The sequence below is a fragment of the Elephas maximus genome, chromosome 6, assembly GCF_024166365.1.
Source record: "Elephas maximus indicus isolate mEleMax1 chromosome 6, mEleMax1 primary haplotype, whole genome shotgun sequence".
NCBI lineage: Eukaryota > Metazoa > Chordata > Mammalia > Proboscidea > Elephantidae > Elephas > Elephas maximus.
The window spans coordinates 104,352,517-104,376,867 of record NC_064824.1 but is presented as its reverse complement, the minus strand read 5'-3'; the positions used below and the strand labels follow the sequence as shown (position 1 = coordinate 104,376,867).

Below are 24,351 nucleotides of genomic sequence, written 5' to 3'. Positions count from 1 at the left end.
TTTCCCTCTGGGTCGATATTATTCTTAATCTTAAAAACCAAAGTATCAATTTGCAGACACCACTTTTTCAACTCTCAAGAGTGTTCTAACAAAACGGGATTCTCTTTTTGGTAGACAAAGTATATTGCTTAATGTTCATCAAGCAATTACGCATTATACTGTTCATATTTCAAACGAAGGGCCCAGGGGAATGAGAAAAGAATTGATTTTATGACAGCATTACAGAGACGGCTGGAAGGCATTACCTAACCTGTAGATTAGTAATGTTCCGTGTCACATTGGAAGATGAGTAAGATGCAGTACCTGTCCTCGACGGCACTTATAGTTTACTGAGGGAGACAAGCAGGTGAGCACGTATTACGAGGGAATATTATAATTGCGAGTATGGACCTGACGCTGAGGTGGATAGCCTTAGCTGCAATGGTTAAACACACAGGTTTGCAGCCAGAAGGCCTGGGTTCAAATCCTGGCTCTGGCACTGTCTGGCTTTTGAATTTGGGCAATTTTACTTAATCTCTCCATCCCTGTCTCCTTGTCTCTGAATTGGAGACTATATGTGTAAACCCCTTCATAAGGTTAATGTGAGCGCCAGCCAAGTCAGTACATGCAAAGCATTTAAAATTCTAAAATAGTGTCTGGCACAAAGCAAGTGCTCTATAAGTGACAACTGTTTAGAAGTCTGGACTTCTAATGACTCCAGGGAAAAGAGACATTCTCATGGGAAAATCATTACTCATTGAAAACAGTACCCTGAAGCAAACTATCAAGAAATTTTGGGAGGAATTCTTTCCCTAACATACTTGTATAAAAATAAATCTGTTTTCATTTGTAATGTGTTAAATGCCTGCTATATACATGGTTCTATAGAATCAGTGGGTGGTACAAAAAGTTAACATGCTTGGCTGCTAACTGAAAGGATGGAGGTCCGAGTCCACCAAGAGGTGCTGTAGAAGAAAGTCCTGGCAATATATGTCCAAAAAATCAGCTATTGAAAACTCTATGGAGCAAAGTTCCACTCTAACACACGTGGTGTTGCCATAAGTTGGAGTTGACTTGATGGCAACTGGTATGTTAGGTCCTGGTGATGCATAAGAAAAGTAAGTAAAACAAAGTCCTTACTTCAATGAATTTTTAATCCATTGGAGTGAGAGGGGTAGCAAAAAGTCATAATCTAATTCAGAGTGTTTTCAGCGACCCTGGAGATTTGCCAAGCATATGTTACAGAAGTTAAAAGGAAGCGGAGCTAAAGAAAAGTGACGTGGAAAGCTTGGGTCTTTGGCATGGGGACCTGAAGGTCTCTTGGAGGTAGCAAGATGCAAATGCCAAGCAAGCAGTTGTAAGAGGGTTCACAACAAGAGTGAGATATAAAGGTACATTTTGGAATCATCATCACAGGAATGAGAATTGAATCTGCAGGAGAGGAGCAGGAGTGGAGACTGCTCGAGAGAGCCTACATAAAGAAAAGGCTGGGAGCAGAATCACGTGGAAGTATTAGTGATGGGCTCAGAAGCCTACAGCAAGAGGCTGAAGAACAAGTGGGTGGTGTGAAAACAGAGCCAACAGTTTAGCCACTTTCTCTTAAAGTAGGAAAAGTGGGAACTGGAGGAAGATGGAGGGTGGAAGGAAGGTCTTTGTTTTTCTCTGATGAGCAAGGCTGACGTTCTTGGAGGCAGTCCTGCCATTCCAGCCCTGCTCACTATGCTTCCTTGTAGCTGCATGCTCAGCACTGTCTGGTCGAGTATCTCAGCAGTATCTCAGGAGCTGCTCCCCACCAGTGGATAGGGTACTGTTCCTATACTCTATCTGCCCTGAGGTCAACAGCATCATGCTCAGCCTTCCTGACTAACTCACATGTAATATGGCCTCCATCAGGGTCTCTGACTCCCACTGGCCACAGGATTAGCCCTGAGCTCAAGTCTTATTGGATAAAGGCCCTGGTCTCTTGCCTACATTGGAATATGCCTTCTGTGTCCCTCATATAAAGCACCCTGGAGGCACAGTGGTTAAGAACTTGGTTGTTAACTGAAAAGTTCAAGTTTCGAACCTACCAGCAGCTCAGAGAAAGATGTGGCAGACTGCTTCTGTAAAGATTTACAGCCTTGGAAACCCTATGGGGCAGTTCTATTTTGTTCTATAGGGTCCTATAGGGTCGCTATAAGTTGGAATTGACTCAACAGCAATGAGTTTTTTTGTTTTGTTTTGTTTATCTATCATGTGAAATTTCTATCTACAAGAACCACCATCTCCCAGCATTCCCACTAGCACAGTTGATTACTCAGGTAATATTACTTTGCTATGTCCTCTTGCTCTTGACCATCTGGACCACTGGTCCTTTCCCAGAATGGGCTAATTCTCCACCCTCAGTTAGTGTCCTGGTGTGTCTCCATGTAGGTGCTGGCTCTCCCTTCTCCTGAGCAGTGGGACTCTCGGCACCGTGCAGCCAAGTCTACACATTTACAACAGTAGGCGGGGGAGGAAAATGACTCTTGATGCAGCAGAGAAAGGCACAATTGATGGAGCAGAGTCCCTGGGAAAGTAGGGAGAATGAGCTCCAGTGTATGGGTTTGCCTCATTAAAGAAAGGAACACTTCCTCCTCAGAGATAAAAAAAAAAAAGAGCTAACAACAACAAAAATCCTTAAAATATTCCAGGCAGAGTTTTGCTTCTATAGCATACTTAATACTCACATCAGCACCATGTGAGGCCCTAATATCATCCCCAATTTGCAGATTAGAAAATGGAACCTGGCACCTTTAGATCACGTGCCTCATGTCACACAGGTGATGAGCGATGCAGCTGAGGCTGTAACTGGGGCCTGACTCCACTCTGTGCCCTCGTCATGGCTGCTCGGAAAGTGTGTGTTGGTGAAGACATAGCAGTCTGAGCTGCACTGAACAGAAGTTGAGGAGCCAGTGCTATTCTCCCCAGGGTCGTAAAGAAAAGGAAGTGAGGTCACCTCCAGAGATTGGGCCTGGGGGCTTAGTCATCTTCCTAGAACTTAACAGGAGTAGAAAAGGGTTGGAAAGGTCACTGTGGGATAGTCAAGAGAGTCAAAAGCACGACTAAAAGGAATGTGGACAGCACCAGGGGCCCAGCTGGAGCCGCATTATATGAGTTTTGTGGTGGAACCAATGAATGAAGTTTTATGACTTTCTCCAGGAACCTTTCGCCACCCAAGCATGTAGGGCCACAGAATAGATGCAGTGCCTTTTTGCTCACTACTTATGACTCCACACTTAATTGTAAGCCCGGAAGAGTAACGTCATGCACTGATGCACTGAGCCATCTGCAGAGAAGGGGATAATGGGATCCCATGGGGCCCACATGGGCCAGGTGGGAATGATGGAAGCTGGAGATGGGAGAGGAGCCACTGCTGAAGTGACTGGCCACAGTGAGGCCCGTAAAACCAGAATGGGGCCTGGGAGAATTGAAAGGGGTTGGGAAGCAGGGGGGAAAAAGAAGCCGTTTGGAGAAGAACATACATTGATGTTCACATATTGTAGCAGCCTAGGAAAGAGCCACTTCCTTACTCTCCAGGGTAAGTCATACTCTCTGCCAGGCTAGAAGAAGGAAATGCTGATTTCATTGTTTACTACCCAGGACAATTGGGGATGGATAGGCTGGTAAAACATTGGCCCTGGTAAAGGCCGGGTGTTTGTTAACGAGGTTGTATTACAGCCACACTCTGCTTTCTAACACAGCACCCTCAGGAGAAAAGAAATAAAGTCATTTTTCTTGGAAGGCAGAAGATTTAACATTGCTTAACAATAACACTTAACATGGCTTAGCCCTTAGCCTTAGGCAACCTCGTAACTACAGAGTGCTAGGAACTGTCTTCTTCCTGTACCGGCCTGGGCTCTGGCTTTGTTTTGTTTAGTGCCATTTAGCCTGGCAGTAGGCCGCATCGACCTATTTTAAAGATGATAGAGTTCCATGAAAGCATAGGAGGGTGCCCCCTGACTGGGCTCCTTCCCAACTCTGTGCCCAGGGGGCCATTTTTGCTCTGTGTCGATGGCTCCAAATTTAGCCTATCAATCAACATTATTGAGTTTATCTGAAAAACTTCTATGATGCTCTCCATGTGCAACATAGGAAGCAAATCTGTCAGTAGCATATTAAGCCCCCTTTATGGTTGGCCACCGACTACCTATAGATAGGTATTTCTGTTTTTAATTAAAAATTTAACTCCATCAATATTTTAACATTCCCTGCCTCTGTGACCAAGAGGGGATCCGGTGCCTACAGAGACAGACTCGCCTCACTCTCTTGGCGAAGGGAGATAGCAGCAGAGCCTGTGTATTGCAATTAAGTGGACAGTAAGATCTCCAGCAGGGGGAAAGACTAGAATACCAGGGTAAATGTCACTGGCACTCAGAGCTGAATCTACACACTTTCTCAAAAGCCAGCAGTGTGTCCTCTCGCCTGTGCTATTCTGCATCCCATGGAGTAAATATGGAGCCCCCCACGGACTGCAGCTCATCCCCCCTGATAGTGTTTTGCACTTCCACTTAGACACTGAGATGGAAACCTGAGTTTGAGCTCCCTCACTGAAAAGCCAATGCCAGGGAGCTCTCATGCCTCTCTCTCAGCACTGATTGTTCTCTACCATGGCTACTTCTGGTTGCCAGTTCACTACGAAAGTCCATTTGCACCTGCAGCTTATCACCCCACTCACTGTGTATGTGTGTGTGAGTGCACTGTTTGTCAAAATTATTTTCTATCTAAAACACTTTCCTCTCTGCTATAGTTAGTATATTTAACAGTCACCTCGTAATTAAGTCTTGGGCTGGCAGGATTTTGTCCATTCATACATTGTGATGATAGCTCCAGCACCACGAACAGCATAAGTGAATCACCTCTGTCAGAAAACTCCCTCTGCAGTGTTTAATCCTAACAGTGCACTTGTTTAGAGTCGGCCACGTTGAGCATTTCAGGGTTTATTAATAGAAATAAGTAGGAGCCGAGATTTCGGAGGCTTTTATGTTAATAATTACTAATTGAAGCATTTGCTGTACTGTCAGGAAGTGTTGATTTGCTGGCCTCATTTACTAGACCATAGGGTCCTGAGGATGGACTGGGTTTAGGTCTCTAGTCTCTGTACTCTCAGGGCCTGACACATAGTAGGTGATCAATAGATATATGGGGAAGGAATAAATGAGCAAAATTTATAGAATTTTAAATGTCATTATTGTGCTTTTGATCTGTACGAAAAAAAAAAAATCTATTTCTGCAATCTGAGTGCAAGTTTGCCAGGAAGACATTAAACCATTTCCACTTTTTCATTTTTTTCTTTTCTCCCTTCTAAGAACACACTACTTTCCATCTGCCTTCACCACCATTTCCATACACTTCAACACTGCAAGCCAGAAACCTGATATTTAAAATGAATTTGGGGAACTATTTCCATTCTTTTAGTGAAAACAAAATAGTAGGCCAGGGAAAAATAGGGGAAGGAAAGAAATCAAAGGGTGAGAAAAAAAACTATGAGACAACATATTAAAAAAAGAAAATAGAGAGATAAATATAATTCAGTTGTCTTTTAGTGATCTGCTTCCATAAAGATTACAGCCAAGAAAACCCTATGGGGCAGTTCTACTCTGTCACATGGGGTCGCTATAAGACGAAATCGACTTGATGGCAACCAACAACATGTAGGTCCTAGGTCACAATGTAAAATGTGTTTTTTATTGTGGGAGGAGGTCAATAAAGTTTGAAAAACACTAATAGTAATAATAATAAAGAACCAACCCAAAGATGTTCATTGCTGTATAACTCATGGACGTAAAAAAAAAATAGAACATGAGGGAAATGGTTTACAATTGTCATATACCCAACATGATAGAATATGATATCAAAATATAAAATAATGCAAACTTTTAGTTCCATGGGCAAATGTTGACACAGAAGGGCAAAAGTATGCAGCAAAACTATCATTTCTGTATATATCATATCTATTTTGAGTCTAAGAAAAATAAACTAGAAGCATGTAAAAAATACAGTTGTATAGAAGCTTTTAAAAATATTGTATTTTATGTATCCTGCCCAATTAGTGTTAAAATGGATTCTCTGTTAGATTTGAGATTTTATTCCTTTCCAGAATCAACATACAATTTATAACAGCGGATGTCACTAAGGTATAGCTATAGGAATGCAACTAACTAGTTACTGTTGAGTTAACTCTGACTCATGGTAACGCCATGTGGGTCAGAGTAGAACTATGCCCCATAGGGTCTTCAATGGTTGATTTTTTGGAAGTCACCAGGTCTTTCTTCCAAGGTGCCTATGAGTGGACTCGAACCTCCAACCTTTTGGTTAGCAGCCAAGTATGTTAACAGTTTGCACCATCCAGGGACTCCAGGATGTTATTTTTGTAAATTCGCACGGAGAAGTATAGCCAAGTTGCAACTCAAAACAGTAACCCCATCCGAGTTCGTACTTTCACAACTCAGCTTTGGCGATAAAGAAGCTTTACTTGGGATCCTCCCCTCTTTTGAAAAGGAGATATTCCGTAACATTTCAGTTTTCTGGCTGGCATTAACCTTTCTTTGTTTCTTTTTCTAACTCACTAATTCTCACACTCTCAACTTTTCTAACTCCCACAGTAGATGGACTATAATCTTGGAGAGGTCTCCTTTTTGTCGTGCACCACTGATAGCAGACTAAAATTATTCTTCATCTCACAGATAAGCGCCCAAACCTTTGAGAATTGTATCTCATTTTCAGGGGTGTCTAGTTACAGCATAAGTGGATCATGTTAGGCCAGAATCACCAAGCAAACTTTTCCCACGCGGTTGTTTCTCTTCCTCCACTGTGTCTGTGCCTCTTGACAATATTTGCTTATTGGCTAGCAATAAGCATTCTAAATCAAGCAAAGAACACCCTTTTAGGTTCACATTTCTCTTCAGCTTTTTAACACCCACATGAAGTTCCAAGGTTAAGGTTGGCCTGCCCTTACTCGTGGGTAACTCCTGGGACAGAGGATTTACTATTTTATTGCCTCTAAGCTTGGTACGGGATGTTCAATACGATTTTTATAGTAATGGCTTAGAATTTCCATTCAGTATCCAATATTCTTGCTGACATGTTCAATTGCAATGATATACTATTTTCTTCCCCTAACAAATAACCCGCAAGTGTTCCAATTATTAGCACAATTGTGAAGATGGCAATAGAGCTGTGGCAGATGGCAGTAAGATACAGTGATAACATATTCCTGTTGTAAAAGCCAGATTTCTATTTCATGTGTATTTCTCCAAAGACTTCATTTGTGGGTGAGTTGGGTGATGGGACCCCTCAGTGATCTACCTGGGTAAGGATGCGTACTGTCTCTCCATCCCCTCAAAGCGGAGGCTATGTACACTTCCATCTGGACCCTTGCCAGACACCTGTGGAGAGAAAAGAAATTAGAGATGAAGACCCATTATACATCCTGCTTATGACAATGGATCTCAAAATTATGATCAGTGCACAAATGCTATTGCCGCCTGCCAAAAATCAACCATGGAAAATTAAGCAACAACTCAGAATCACAATAGGAATTGATGACCAAGCCACACACGTGGCATGTAACAACAAAGGCACTTCTTTCAAAAAGGGTCATTGTCAAACTGACTCCTTCCTGTCCCCAAGCCAAGGCTATTCTGAAGACTGTAAGACCTTATTATTACTATTTTTCTTTTTAAAAGACTTTACTTTTTACAACAGTTCTAGATATATGGAAAAATGTAGACACTAGTACAGAGAGTTCCTATGTGACCGGCATTCAGTTTCCCCTATTACTAATATCTGACATTAGTAGAGGCATTTCTTATAATTAATGAACCAGTACTGATACATTATTATTAACTAAAGTCCATAGTTCATTCAGATTTCCTTAGTTTTTACCTATTGTCATTGTTTGTTCCAGGATCCCATACAGGATACTACATTACATTTAGTTATCATGTCTCCTAAGACTCTTAGTTGTGATAAGGACTGTATTTTTGAAAGTACCTGTTCCATGAAGCTTTTCTTTACTAACAAGGGCTAGTTACAAGCAACCATCTACTCCATGGCTTACCTGAAGCCCTCCCTGACCACCCTGAGTTTCACTTAGTTCCCTCCCTTACAAGCAACTACATAGAAGTGATCATCTCTGTAGTTCTCTATCTAGTTTTCATCTTTATTGTTTTTGTCTCTCCTTATGTATTTGCTGTGTTCACATCTCTTGGGTACTCTTGGAGCCTCTTACATCAGTCTCTGAGATCCTGAAGGGCAGTGACTGGCCCCAGAAGGTTCTCAATAAAGTGTGCTGGTGTCTGGAACTCAAAGACCTTATATCTGACTTTCTGTATCACACCAACTAAAAATAGGATGAGCACATAATTGTTGTTGTTGTTAGGTGCCGTCGAGTTGGTTCTGACTCATAGTGACGCTATGTACAACAAAGCAAAAACACTGCCCTGTCCTGTGCCATCCTCACAATCATTGTTATGTTTGAGCCCATCGTTGCAGCCACTGTGTCAGTCTATCGCGTTGAGGGTCTTCCTCTTTTTCTCTGACTTTCTACTTTAACAAGCATGATGTCCTTCTCCAGGGAGTGGTCCCTTCTGATAATATGTCCAAAGTATGCGAGACAAAGTCTCACTGTCTTTGCTTCTAAGGAGCATTCTGGCTGTACTTCTTCAAAGACAGATTTCTTCATTCTTCTGGCTGTCTGTGGTATATTCAATAATCTTTGACAAAACATAACAGGTGTTTAAAAATGCTTGTTGACTGATCGATTCCTCACCTGTTCAGGTCAACACCTGTGGTAAGCGGACCCCTCATGTGCTTGTTTTTGTGCTAAGGCAGCCCTCATGGTATGGGCTGGTAAATAGAAAACCAGGGGCTGTATAACATGGGTGGGAAGGATTTTACTAGTAAACATAGGCTGTGACAGTGTCAAGGTCAGGAGGGGAAATTTTTCTAGATTGTACTCAACGTGGAAGTTATTTTCTTCCTACCCAAAGTCCCAGATTTATCTAAAACCCCTACTACCATCCTAGCTTAGGCAGTATATGTAGGGGGGACTGTGGGGTGGAGGGTATTGTTGTAACGCTAGTATGCACATGCATTTAGGGTAAGAAAGATTATTTCTCGACTGTGTCTGTAGAAAGAAATGACAGACAAGCTCAATATCGTCAGTCGGACAAAGGCCAGGGGCTGATTGTGGAACAGACCATTGACTGCTCACACAAAAAAACCCAAACACATTGCCATCGAGCTGATTTCAACTCATAGTGAACCTATAGGACAGAGAAGAACTGCCCCATACAGTTTCCAAGGAGCGCCTGGTAGATTCGAACTGCTGGCCTTTCGGTTAGCAGCTATAGCTCTTAACCACTATACAACCAGGGTTTCCCAACTACTCATATGTAAGTTTAAATTTAAGCTGAAGAGAATTAAAACTAGTCCACAGGAACCAAAGTATGAACTTGAGTATATCCCATCTAAATTTAGAGACCATCTCAAGAGTAGATTTGACACATTGAACACTAATGAATGAAGACCAGAAATGTTGTGGGATGACATCAAGGACACCATACATGAAGAAAGCAAAAGGTCACTGAAAAGACAGGAGAGAAAGAAAAGACCAAAATGGATGTCAGAAGAGACTCTGAAACTTGCTCTTGAACATACAGTAGCTAAAGTGAAAGGAAGAAATGATACATAAAAGAGCTGGAGAGAAGATTTCAAAGGGCAGCTCAAGAAGACACAGTATTATAATGAAATGTACAAAGACCTGGAGTTAGAAAACCAAAAAAAGAAGAACACACTCACCATTTCTCAAGCTGAAAGAACTGACAAAAAAATTCAAGCCTTGAGTTGCAGTAGTGAAGAATTCTATGGGCAAAATATTGAATGATGCAGGAAGCATCAAAAGAAGATGGAAGGAATACACATAGTCACTGTACCAAAAAGAACTGGTCGATGTTCAACCATTTCAGAAGGTAGCATATGTTGAAGAACCGATGGTATTGAAGGAAGAAGTCCAAGCTGCAATGAGTAGGCTTTGAGGAGAAAAACAAGGCTCCAGAAATTGATGGAATACCAATTGAGATGTTTCAACAAATGGATGCAACACTGAAAGTGCTCACTCATCTACGCCAAGAAATTTGGAAGATAGCTACCTTGCCAACTGACTGGAAGAGACAGATATATGTGTCCATTCCAAAGAAAGTCGATCCAACAGAATGTGGAAATTACTGAGTAATATCATTAATATCACACACAAGTAAAATTTTGCTGAAGATCATTCAAAAATGATTGCAGCAGTAAATCAACAGGGAACTCCCAGAAACCCAAGTTGGATTCAGGAGAGGACATGAAAAGAGGACTATCACTGCTGATGTCAGATGGGTCTTGGCTGAAAGCAGAGAATACCAGAAAGATGTTTACCTGTGTTTTATTGACTATGCAAAGGCATTTCACTGTGTGGATCATAACAAATTATGGATAACATCGAGAAGAATGAGAATTTCAGAACACTTAATTGTGTTCATGCAAAACCTGTACATAGACCAAGAGGCAGTCATTCGAACAGAATAAGGGGATACTGAGTGGTTGAAAATCAGAAAAGGTGTGAATTCAGGTTGTATCCTTTCACCATACTTATTCAATCTGTATGCTGAGCAAATAATCCGAGAAGTCAGACTATACGAAGAAGAATGGGCATCAGGTGGAAGACTGATCAACAACCTGTGATAAGCAGATGACACAACCTTGCTTACTGAATGTGAAGAGGACCTGAGCCTCGTATACATGGGAAAGCCGGACAATGACTAGGGAAGACCAAAGAAGAATCGATGGCTTTCAATAATGGTGTTAGCAAAGAATATTGAATACACCATGGACTGCCAGGAGAATGAACAAATCTGTACAGCCAGAATGCTCCTTAGAAGCAAGAATGTTGAGACTTCATCTCATATACTATGGACACGTTGTCAGGAGAGACCAGTCCCTGGAGAGGGACATCATGCTTGATAAAGCAGAGGGTCAGAGAAAAAGAGGAAGACCCTCAGTGAGATGGACTGACACAATAGGTGCAAAATGGATTCAAATATAGCAATGATTGTGAAGATGGCGCAGTATCAGGCAGTGTTTTTTTCTGTTGTATACAGAGTCCTATAAGCTGGAACTAACTTGACGGCACTTAACAACAACAACAATTTTACAAATAGTTGCAAGAGGTTTTTTAGAGTATATCCTGAAAAATCTATATTTCAGCAATAGATGGAGTAGGAAGAACTGGAGTTATTTGAGAGTGCAATACTTCAGTGAGCCACCAAGGTAGGGATGAAGACTGTACATACAAATTTTGAAGCAACTACAGACAGAAAGACAGAATTCTCTGCATTAGGATAAAAACCAAACCAAACCCATTGCCATCAAGTCGATTCTGATTTAATACGACAGACAGAGTAGAACTGCTCTGTAGGGTTTCCAAGGAGTGGCTGGCTGGTGGATTCAAACTGCCAACCTTGTGGTTAGCAGTCAAACTCTTAACCACTGTGCTACCAGGGCTCCCTGCATTAGAAAGAAGCCCTAATTTAAACCAGTGACCTCTCTAACAAAGACCAATTGAGAGGCGAGGATGGTGTCAGACAGAGGATGAATAAAAGAAGAGGTAACGGATAGAGGTACTGTCTTCAGCCACTCCTATACTTTTTTTTTTTTTTTGGCTTTGTTATGTTTTTAACCTGTTTCTTATGGAGGAAGAATTAAAGTGAATATTGGAACTATGTTGAAGATTATTAATTACAGTTGTTGAAAAATACTCCGCTTATGTATCTAAACATTTACAACTTATCTTTTCTTGGTGTCATAAAGTTCTAAGTTTATACCTTTCAGCACTGCTATCTAGAACTGACCTGGCCTAATGATGGTGGAGGTCAATAATCTAGTGTCTTGAAGATACTATGCCTGTTGCTGTTTTGGGGACTCAAGTCTACAAAATGTAGGATGATCCTTACCCTTAAGGAGCTTTCTATCTTGTTGGGAAAACAAGCATTAAAAATAAAATAATTAGAGAATGACATGGGGCAATCTATGATAAAGTGCCATATAGGATGGTACCAGCAGTAGCATAGATTGGGCCTAGAGGCATTAAGGAAAACTTCCCACCAGTGGCAGAATTTAGACCACGCTTCAAAAAATGGGCCACGTGCTTGTAATCCAAAAATTATTCCATTCTTCACCAATTGTGTATATATTCACGTGCTTCTCTATTAATATTGCAACATCATTTAGGCAGTCATTCCATTAGAGAGTACAGAGCACCTACTGTATCCTGCCACTATGCTGGGCACTGGATACAAAGCAATGAAGAAATACAGCCGTTTTCAAGGAGATAGGCCTGCAAGCAATTAGAGAACAATGAGATCACTGCTAGAGGGGAAGTATGAGGAAGGAGGCAGGAAGAATCTGAAAGAAAGAACACCCTAGTCCACCTGGGAAAGTTGAAGACAGCTTCATATAGGTGGTGAAGTTTCTTCCAAAACTTCAGTACGAATGAGGAGGAGTTTTCAGGGCAAGAAGGGTGTTGGGGTAGCAGGAAAAGGCATTCTAAACAGAACAAAAGTGAAACAGCGTGGAGGTATAAAAAAACACAATGTGTTCAGGGAATGTCAAAATTTGGGTAAGTCAGAAACAGAGGGTATGAGGGAGAGAATATTAGTAACAGTACCAACAATACAACTGATGCTTTTACTATGGCTATGACTTTTGCTGTCACTACTGCAATTTGGCATTGATTCAGTGCTTACCGTGTGTCAAGCACAAGGCTCAGTGCTTGACTTGCACTACCCCAGTCAATCATCCCAATAACCCCTGAGGTAGGGACTATACTTGCCCCATGTTGCAGATGGAAACTAAGTAGTTGCCTAAGATTGGACAGTCAGTAAGTGGTAGAGATGAAACAAGGATCATGTCTGTCTGATCACAGAGTCCATGCTCTGGAGATGCAGACATGGACCAGATCTTGGAGGAGTTCATATGCCATTCCAAGGAACTCAATTTTACCCTTAGGTGATGGAGAAGCCACTGAGAAGTGCTACTCTAAGTTACAGGACATAACTGCAGAGGAGAGAGATTATTATTGCTATAGTGTGGAGGTCCAGTGTCAAAAACAGTCAAGAGCTCCAGTAAGACAAAGACTGTGGTGTATATGGTGTGTTGGCACTCTTTACCCAGTCCTCCCTTCTTACAGAGCGTCACCTTGAACTACAGAGCCTAGAAAGCTAAAAGTTAGCTTTCCCAGATTTCCCTTGCAGCTAATGTTCTATATGTGACTTAAGTTGTTGTTAGGTGCCGTCGAGTAGATTCTGACTCATAGCGACCCTAGGCACAACAGAACGAAACACTGCCCAGTCCTGAGCCATCCTTACAATTGTTGCTATGCTTGAGCTCATTGTTGCAGCCACTGTGTCAATCCACCTCGTTGAGGGTCTTCCTCTTTTCCATTGACCCTGTACTCTGCCAAGCATGATGTCCTCCTCCAGGGACTGATCCCTCCTGACAACATGTCCAAAGTATGTAAGACAGAGTCTCACCATCCTTGCTTCTAAGGAGCATTCTGGTTGTACTTCTTCTAAGACAGATTTATTCGTTCTTTTGGCAGTCCATGGTATATTCAATATTCTTCGCCAACACCACAATTCAGAGGTGTCAATTCTTCTTCGGTCTTGCTTATTCATTGTCCAGCTTTCACATGCATATGATGTGATTGAAAATACCATGGCTTGGGTCAGGCACACCTTAGTCTTCAAGGTGACATCTTTGCTTTTCAAAACTTTAAAGAGGTCATTTGCAGCAGATTAACCCAATGCAATGCGTCTTTTGATTTCCTGACTGCTGCTTCCATGGCTGTTGATTGTGGATCCCAGTAAAATGAAATCCTTGACAACTTCAATCTTTTCTCCGTTTATCACGATGTTGCTCATTGGTCCAGTTGTGAGGATTTTTGTTTTCCTTTGTTGAGGTGCAATCCATACTGAAGGTTGTGGTCTTTGACGTTCATTAGTAAGTGCTTCAAGTCCTCTTCACTTCAGCAAGCAAGGCTGTGTCATCTGCATAATGCAGGTTGTTAATGAATCTTCCTCCAGTCCTGATGCCCTGTTCTTCTTCATATAGTCCAGCTTCTCGGATTATTTGCTCAGCATACAGATTGAATAGGTATGGGGAAAGAATATAACCCTGATGCCCACCTTTCCTGACTTTAAACCAGTCAGTATCCCCTTGTTCTGTATGAACAACAGCTTCTTGATCTATGTAAAGGTTCCTTATGAGCACAATTAAATGTTCTGGAATTCCCATTCTTCACAATGTTATCCATAGAGAACAGACTTGATGCATTGAACACTAGTGACCGAAGACCAGACGAGTTGTGGAATGAGATCAAGGATATCATCCATGAAGAAAGCAAGAGGTCACTGAGAAGACAGGAAAGAAAGAAAAAACCAAGATGGATGTCAGAGGAGACTCTGAAACTTGCTCTCGAACGTTGAGCAGCTAAAGCAAAAGGAAGAATTAATGAAGTAAAAGAACTGAACAGAAGATTTCAAAGGGCAGCTCGAGAAGACAAAGTAAAGTATTATAATGACATCTGCAAAGAGATGGAGATGGAAAACTAAAAGGGAAGACTACACTTGCTGTTTCTCAAGCTGAAAGAATTGAAGAAAAAATTCAAGCCCCAAGTTGCAATAGTGAAGGATTCCATGGGGAAAATATTAAATGATGCAGGAAGCATCAAAAGAAGACGGAAGGAATATACAGAGTCATTATACCAAACAGAATTAGTCGATATTCAACCATTTCAAGAGGTGGCATATGATCAGGAACCAACAGTACTGAAGGAAGAAGTCCAAGCTGCTCTGAAGGCATTGGCGAAAAACAAGGCTCCAGGAATTGGTGGAATATCATTTGAGATGTTTCAACAAACAGATGTAGTGCTGGAGGTGCTCACTTGTCTATGCCAAGAAATATGGAAGACAGCTTCCTGGCCAACTGACTGGAAGAGATCCATATTTATCCCTATTCCCAAGAAAGGTGATCCAACCAAATGTGGAAAATGTAGAACAATATCATTAATATCACATGCTGAAGATCATTAAAAAACACCTGTAGTAGTATATCGACAGGGAACTGCCAGAAATTCAGCCTGGTTCCAGAAGCGGACGTGGAACCAGGGATATCATTGCTGATGTCAGGTGGATCCTGGCTGAAAGCCAGAAAGACGTTTACCTGTGTTCTATTGACTATGCAAAGGCATTCGACTGTGTAGATCATAACAAACTATGGATAACATAGCGAAGAATGGGAATTCCAGAACACTTAATTGTGCTCATGAGGAACCTTTACATAGATCAAGAGGCGGTTGTTCGTACAGAACAAGGGGATACTGATTGGTTTAAAGTCAGGAAAGGTGTGCGTCAGGGTGACTTAACTTAAGACATAATATTAGAGAAATGGAACTGAGGCATTGGCTACACTTACTTCTACTGTTTCTTCTGGCAAGAATGGCTAAGACATATTTGGGTTTACTGTCATAGCTTTATCAGATTTCCCAGTGCCCAATCACTGGCGTAGAGTGAGATTTCACATCAGGTTTTGGAGTTGGTGGCAGTAGAGGTGGCTTCCTGATTGCGGCACTTTCCTAATCACGGTGGTTTCCTGATCTAGTAGTGGCTGTGTGGGTATGGAGCCAAAAGCTTTCTGATTATAGAACTGGTAGCAATTCCTTTAGTAGCCAGGTACTATAGTGGAGGTTGGGAAATTATTCCTTAATTCTATAAGCCGATTATGGTGTAATAAATTTGTTTGAATTAAACTATTTAGAGTGGATATTGTTCACTACAACTGAAGAGTGATCGATATAAGGTGGCAAAAGTGTATGTTGGGAGACAACCAATAGATGGGGAGAAAATTTTGGGGAACCGTGTATCTGATAAGGGTTTAATATCCAGAATATCTAAAGAACTCCTACTTGTCTCTCAGTTTATCATATTGTGGTGGCTTATGTGTTGCTGTGATGCTGAAAGCTATGCTATCAGTATTTCAAATATTAGCAGAGTCACCAAGGGTAAACAGGTTTCAGCAGAGCTTCTAGACAAAGACAGACTAGGAAGAAGGATTTGGCAATCTATTTCTTAAAAAATTAGCCAGTGGAAACCTTATGAATAGCAGCGGAACATTGTCTGATACAGTGCTGGAAGATGAGCTCCTCAGTTGGAAGGCACTCAAAATATGACTGAGAAAGAGCCGCCTCTTCAAAGGAGAGTCGACCTTAAGGACATGGATGGAGTCAAGCTTTTGGGACCTTCATTTGTTTATGTGGCATGACTCACAATGAGAAGAAACAGCTACAAATATCCATTAATAATCAGAATGTGGAATGTATGAAGTATGAATCTAGGAAAACTGGAAGTTGCCAGAATGAAACGGAATGCATAAAGATCTATATTCTCGACATTAGCGAGCTAAAATGGACTGGTATTAGCGATTTTGAATCAGACAACCATATGGTCTACTATGCCGGGAATATCAAATTGAAGAGGAATGGCTTCATTTTCATTGTCAAAAGAACATTTCAAGATCTACCTGAAGTATGATACTGTCAGTGACAGGATAATATCCATATGCCTACAGGAAGACCTGTTCAGTTCAGTTCTTTTAAGATTTCGAAGGGCGGCTTGAGAAGACAAAGTAAAGTATTATAATGACATGTGCAAAGAGCTGGAGATAGAAAACCAAAAGGAAAGAACACACTTGGCATTTCTTAAGGTGAAAGAACTGAAGAAAAAATTCAAGCCTCGAGTTGCAATAGTGAAGGATTCCATGGGGAAAATATTAAAAGATACAGGAAGCATCAAAAGAAGATGGAAGGAATACACAGAGTCATATACCAAAAATAATTAGTCCATGTTCAACCATTTCAAGAGGCAGCATATGATCAGTTCAATGGTACTGAAAGGAGAAGTCCAAACTGCTTGGAAGGCCTTGGCGAAAAACAAAGCTCCAGGAATTGATGGAATATCAACTGAGATGTTACAACAAACGTATGCAGTGCTGGAGGTGCTCACTTGCCCATACCAAGAAATATGGAAGACAGTTTCCTGCCTAACTGACTGGAGAAGATTCATATTTATGCCTATTCCCAAGAAAGGTGATCCAACCGAATATGGAAATTATAGAACAATATCATTAATATCACATGCAAGCAAAATTTTGCTGAAGATCATTCAAAAACAGCTGAAGCAGTATATCGACAGGGAACGGCCAGAAATTCAGGCTGGTTTCATAAGAGGACGTGGAACCAGGGATATCATTGCTGATGTCAGATGGATCCTGGCTGAAAGCAGAGAATACCAGAAGGATCTTTACCTATGTTCTATTGACTATGCAAAGGCATTCGACTGTGTGGATCATAACAAATTATGGATAATATTACAAAGAATGGGAATTCCAGTACACTTAATTGTGCTCACGAGGAACTTTTACGTAGATCAAGAGGCAGTTGTTCTGACAGAACAAGGGGATACTGATTGGTTTAAAGTCAGGAAAGGTGTGCATCAGGGTTGTATTCTTTCACCATACCTATTCAATCTGTATGCTGAGCAAATAATCTGAGAAGCTAGACTATATGAAGAAGAATGGGGCATCAGGATTGGAGGAAGACTCATTAGCAACCTGCATTATGCAGATGACACAACCTTGCTTGCTGAAGGTGGAAAGGACTTGAAGCAGTTACTAATGAAGATCAAAGACCACAGCCTTCAGTATGGCTTGCACCTCAACATAAAGAAAACAAAAATCCTCACCACGGGACCAACGAGCAACATCATGATAAATGGAGCAAAGATTGAAACTGTCAAGGATTTCATTTTACATGGATCCCCATGGAAGCAGCAGTCAAGAAATCAAACGACACACTGCATTGTGTAAATCTGCTGCAAAAGACCTCTTTAAAGTGTTGAAAAGCAGGGATGTCACCTTGAAGACTAAGGTGTGCCTGACCCAAGCCATGGCATTTTCAATCGCATCATATGCATGTGAAAGCTGGACAATGAATAAGGAAGACTGAAGAAAACTGCCACCTTTGAATTGCGGTGTTGGAGAAGAATATTGAATATACCATGGACTGCCAAAAGAATGAACTAATCTGTCTTGGAAGAAGTACAACCAGAATGCTCCTTAGAAGCAAGGATGGTGAGACTACATCTTACATAATTTGGACGTGTTGTCAGGAGGGATCAGTCCCTGGAGAAGGACATCATGCTTGACAAAGTACAGGGTCAACGGAAAAGAGGAAGACCCTCAACGAGCTGGATTGACACAGTGGCTGCAACAATGAGCTCAAATATAACGATTGTAAGGATGGCGCAGGACTTGGCAATGTTTTGTTCTATAGTGCACAGGGTCGCTATGAGTTGGAACCAACTCGACGGCACCTAACAACAACAACAACACATGAAGACCAGTTAATACAACTATTATTCAAATTTATGCACTGACCACTGATGCCAAAGATGAAGAAATTGAAGATTTTTACCAACTTCTGCAGTCTGAAATTGATCACATATACAATCAAGATACATTAATAATTACTGGTGATTGGAATGCTAAAGTTGGAAACAAAGAATGATCAGTAGTTGGAAAATACGGCCTTGGTGATAGAAATGAAGCCAAAGATCACGTGATAGAATTTTGCAAGACCAACTACCTATTCATTGTAAATACCATTTCTCAACAACATAAATGATGACTACACATGTAATCCTCACCTGATGGAATACAGAAGAATCAAACTGACTACACCTATGGAAAAAGATGATGGAGAAACTCAGTATCATCAGTCAGAACAAGGCCAGGGGCCAACTGCAGAACAGAGCATCAATTGCTCATATACAAGTTCAAGTTGAAACTGAAAAAAATTAGACCAAGTCCAGGAGAGCCAAAGTTTGATGTTGAGTCCATCCCACCTGAATTTAGATTCCATCTCAAGAATAGATTCGATGTGTTGAACACTAATGACTGAACACCAGGCGAGCTGTGGGATGACATCAAGGATATCACAAGTGCAGAAAGCAAAAGGTCATTAAGAAGACAGGAAATAAACAAAAGGCCAAAATGGACATCAGAACAGACTCTGAAAATTACTCTTGAACATAGAGTAGCTAAAGCAAATGGAAGAAAAGAAGAGGTAAAAGAGCTGAATAGGAGATTTCAAAGAGCAGCCTGAGAAGACAAAGTAAAGTCTTTATAGTGAAATGTGTAAAGACCTGGAGTTAGAAAACCAAAAGGGGAGAACATGCTTGGCCATTTCTCAAACTGAAAGACCTGAAGAAAAATTCAAGCCTCAAGCTGCAATACTGAAGGAGTCTATGGGCAAAATAATGACACAGGAAGCAAAGATGGGAAGGAATACACAGAGACACTATACCAAAAAGAAGTGGTCGATGTTCAACCATTTCAGGAGGTTAGCAAATGATCAAGAGCTGATGGTACTGAAGGAAACATCCAAGCTGCACCAAAGGCATTGTTGAAAAACAAGGCTCCAGGACAGAATACCAACTGGGCTGTTTCAACATACAGACACAAGGCTGAAAACACTCGTCTATGTCAAGAAATGTGGAAGACAGCTACCTGGCCAACTGACTGAAAGAGATCCACAGTTGTGCTGATTCCAAAGAAAGATGATCCAACAGAATGAGGAAATTATCGAATAATATCATTAATATCAAATGCAAGTAAAACCTTGCTGAAGATAAATTCAAAAATGGCTGCAGCAGTACATCAACAAGGAACTGCTAGAAATTCAAGCCGGATTCAGAAGAGGACATGGAAATAGGGATATATCATTGCTGATGTTAGATTTACCTTGGCTGAAAGCAGAGAAACCAGAAAGATGTTTACCTGTGTTTTATTGACTATGCAAAGGCATTCTTCTGTGTGGATCAAAACAAATTATGGATGACATTTCGAAGAAGGGGAATTCCAGAACACTTGATTGTCATCATGAGAAACCTGTATACAGGCCAAGAGGCAGTCATTCAAACAGAACAAGGGGAATACTGCATGGGTTAAAATCAGGATAGGAGTGTATCAGGAGTGTATTTTTTCACCATACTTATTCAATCTGCATGCTGAGCAAATAATCGGAGAAGCTGGACTATATAAAGAAGAACACAGCATCAGGATTGGAGGAAGAGTCATTAACAACTGGCAATATACAGATGACACAACCTTGCTTGCTGAAAATGAAGAGGACTCGAAGCACTTACTGATGAAGATCAAAGACTACAGCCTTCAGGATGGATTACACCTCAACATAATGAAAATAAAAATCCTTACAACTGGACCAATAAGCAACATCATGATAAATGGAGAAAAGAGTGAAGTTGTCAAGGATTTCATTTGGTGCAGTGGCTAAGAGCTCGGCTGTTAACCAAAGTGAGTAGTTCCGAATCCACCGGTTGCTTCTTGAGTTCCTACTGGACAGTTCTACTCTTTCCCATAGGGTCAGTATGAGTCAGAATTGACTAGACAGCAACGAGTTTGCTTTTTTGGTTTGGATCCACAATCAACGGCCATGGAAACAGCAGTCAAGAAATCAAACAACCTATTGCATTGTGCAACACTGTTGCAAAAGGCCTCTTTAAAAAGCAAAGATGTCACTTTGAGGACTAAGGTGCACCTGACCCAAGCCATGGTGTTTTCAATCACTGCATATGCATGTGAAAGCTGGGCAATGAATAAGGAAGACTAAAGGACAATTTATGCCTTTGAATCATGCTGTTGACGAAGAATATGGAACATACCATGGACTGCCAGAAGAATGAACAACTTTGTCTTGAAAGAAGTACAGCCAGAATGTTCCTTAGAAGCAAGGATGGTAAGACTTTGTCTCATGTACTTTGTACATGTTATCAGGAGGGACCAGTCCCTGGAGAAGGACATCAGGTTTGGTAAAATAGGGGGTCAGCAAAAAAGAGGAAGTCTCAATGAGATGGATTGACATAGTAGCTGCAATCATGGGCTCAAGCATAACGACTGTGTGATATACAAGACTGGGCAGTGTTTCATTCTGGTATACATAGGGTCCCCTATGAGTCAGAACAGACTCGACAGCATCTAGCAACATCAGCAACAACAAAAAGAGAAACAACCCAATTGAAAAATGAAGAAAGGACCTGAATAGTCATTTCACAAAAGAGGGCTTACAAATTGTCAACAAACACATGAAAAGATGCTCAGTGTCATTAGTCATTAAAACCATTACTGTGGAGTCAATTCAGACTCATAGGAACCCTATGGGACAGTGTATAACTGCCCCATAGGGTTTCTAAGGGTGAAATCATCATGGAAGCAGACTTCCATAATCTTTCTCCCTTGGAGCAGCTTGTGGATTTGAACTTCTGACCTTTTGGTTAGCAGCGCTTTAACCTTTGCGTCACCAGTGCTCCTCTTTTGTCATCAGGTGGATGCAAATCAAAACCACAGTGAGATATCACCTCACCCCCACTGGAATTGCTGTGATAAAACAAACAAATGAAAATAACTGGTGTTAGTGAGAATTGGAACCCTCATAATGATGGGAATGCGAAGTGCTACAATCCTTGTGGAAAAGAGTTTGATGGTTCCTCAAAAAGTTAAACATAGAACTACCATATGATCCAGGAATGCCAGTCCTAGGTATTGACCCAAAAGAACTGAAAGCAGAAACACAAAGAAAAACCTGTACACCAGTGTTCACTGCGGTACCGTTCACGATAACCAAAAGGTGCAAACAACCTAAACGTCCATCAACAGATGAATGGATAAACAGACTGTGGTATATACATACAATGGAGTAATGTATTATTGAGTCATAAAGAGAAATGAAATCCTGATATATGTTATAAAATGGATGAACCTTGAAAATGTTGTTGTTAGGTGCCACAGAATTGGTTCTGACTCACAGTGATCCTATGCACAACAGAATGAAACACTGTTGGGTCCTGTGCCATTCTCACGATTGTTGTTATGCTTAAGCCCACTGTCGCAACCACCATGTCAGTCCATCTCATTGAGGTTCTTCCTCTTTTTCACTGACCCTCTGCTTTACCAAGCATGATGTCCTTCTCCAGGACGGTATGTCCAAAGTATGTGAGACATAGTCTCACCATCCTTGCTTCTAAGGAGCATTCTGTTGTACTTCTTTCAAGACAGATTTGTTCATTCTTTTGGCAGTCCATGGTATATTCAATATTCTTCTTCAACACCACAGTTCAAAGGTGTCAACTCTTTTTCAGTTTTCTTCTTTCATCATCCAGCTTTCATATGCATAGGATGTGATTGAAAACACGAGGTCAGGTTCACCTTTGTCTTCAAGGTGACATCTTTGCTTTTCAATACCATAAAGAGGTCTTCTGCAGCAGATTTGCCCAGTGCAATGTGTCTTTTGATTTCTTGACTGCTGCTTTCCCAGCTGTTGATTGTGGATCCAAGTAAAATGAAATCCTGGACAACTTCAATCTTTTCTCCATTTATCATGATGTTGCTTATTGGTCCAGTTGTGAGGATTTTTGTTTTCTTTATGTTGAGGTGCAATCCATACTGAAGGCTGTGCTCTTTGATCTTCATCGGTAAGCACTTCAAGCCCTTTTCACTTTCAACAAGCAAGGTTGTGTCACCTGTATATCTCAAGCTGTTAATGAGTCTTCCTCCAATCCTGACGCCCCAGGTTTTCAGATTATTTGCTCAGCATACAGATTGAATAGGTATGGTGAAAGAATACAAAACTGATGCACACCTTTTCTGACTTTAAACCACTCAGTATCCCCCTGTTCTGCTTGAACAGCTACCTATGTACAGGTTCCTCATGAACACAATTAAGTGTTCTGGAATTCCCATTCTTTGCAATGTTATCCATAATTTGTTATGATCCACACAGTCGAATGCCTTTGCATGGTCAATAAAATACAGGTAAACATCTTTCTGGTTTCTCTGCTTTCAGCCAAGATATATCTGACATCAGCAATGATGTTTTCATGTCCTTTTCTGAATCCAGCTTGGATTTCTAGCAGTTCCCTGTTGATGTACTGCCGCAACTGTTTTTGAATTTATCTTCAGCAAGGTTTTACTTGTATTTGATATTAATGATATTATTCAATAATTTCCACATTTGGTGGGATCACCTTTCTTGGGAATAGGCATAAATATAGATCTTTTTCATCTCTTAATGAAAACATTAGGCTGATTGAAATAACTCAGTCAAAAAAGGACAGTTCAGTGTGATCCCACTTATATGAAATAGCGGAATGTACACAGACCAAAGCATATTAGTGGTTACCAGGGGTGGGAGATAGGAAGAAGAGGGGAGTCATCGCTTAGGGGGCACTGGTTTTTTGTTAATCGTGGTGGAATAATTTGGGAAAAGGATAGTGGTAATGGTTGCACAATGTGATGAATGTAATCAATGTCACTGAGTTGTACATGTTAAAATTGTTGAATTGGTGTTTTGTCATGTATGTTTTTACCCTTAAAAAAAAAGTGTATGTTGGAATTGGCAATGAGAGGGTGACTGGTGCTATCCTGACAACAATTTCAGTGGATTGATGGCAAGAGAAAGCCAGACTATGTGGTACCAAAAATCTTCATGGGCCCCTTTTATTCTCCATAGACTGCAAGCTTCTGTTTAGAGTTTTCTAATAAATAAACAACCACTGATTGTAGTGTCTTACATCATCATGTTCACAAAATGGGATTAATACTTTCAGGTAGATAATTGTCCCCTAAGTAGAGTAACACTGCTACGTACTCTAAGACACAGAGACAAGAACAAGTCCTTTCCCTCAGGGACCCACTGCTGGTTAGTGGAAATGATGAGAATAAAGTATGTTCCATTATTTAAAAAACAGATTTAACTGCTCTTTCTCCCTGAATGCTTATCGTGGAGAATCCCCCAAAGATGCCCGCTGTTAACATTTGTAAATATAAACATATTTAAATAGTACATAGTGTCCTCCCCCCACCTATTTATTAGTGGCATTTTCCTGCATCATTAAATATATTTCAAAACATGAATTTTAATGGCTATGTAATACCCTATTATGTAGATAAATCATAATTTATTTAACCTCCTTCTATAGTCTGATCAAGTTTTAATATCTCAACCAGAAACACTGGCAATATAGATATTGTGCTGGGTACAAAGAGTTGGAAATAGCTGTAAATGGAGGGTAGGAAATTGCAGAAAGAGGGTTGCCAAAGAGAAGGTAATTATAAGAAGCTGTAGTTGAGTTTCTAGGAAGTCAAGCCACTTGAGGGGAAAGAAAACAGGCTGAGGCATTT

The 24,351-nt window shown here is 40.9% G+C and overlaps 1 protein-coding gene across 10 annotated transcripts in view; it reads right to left on the bottom strand.

Moving 5' to 3' along the window:
- The window catches only part of PARD3B (par-3 family cell polarity regulator beta), a 1,165,226-nt gene that overhangs the window by 70,110 nt on the left and 1,070,765 nt on the right, over nt 1–24,351 (bottom strand). For all 10 annotated transcript variants that reach the window (XM_049888916.1, XM_049888918.1, XM_049888913.1 and 7 more), the window contains one exon: nt 7,306–7,385. In XM_049888916.1, coding sequence (XP_049744873.1) covers nt 7,306–7,385 — 80 coding nt within the window. The remainder of the gene's footprint in view (nt 1–7,305; nt 7,386–24,351) is intronic.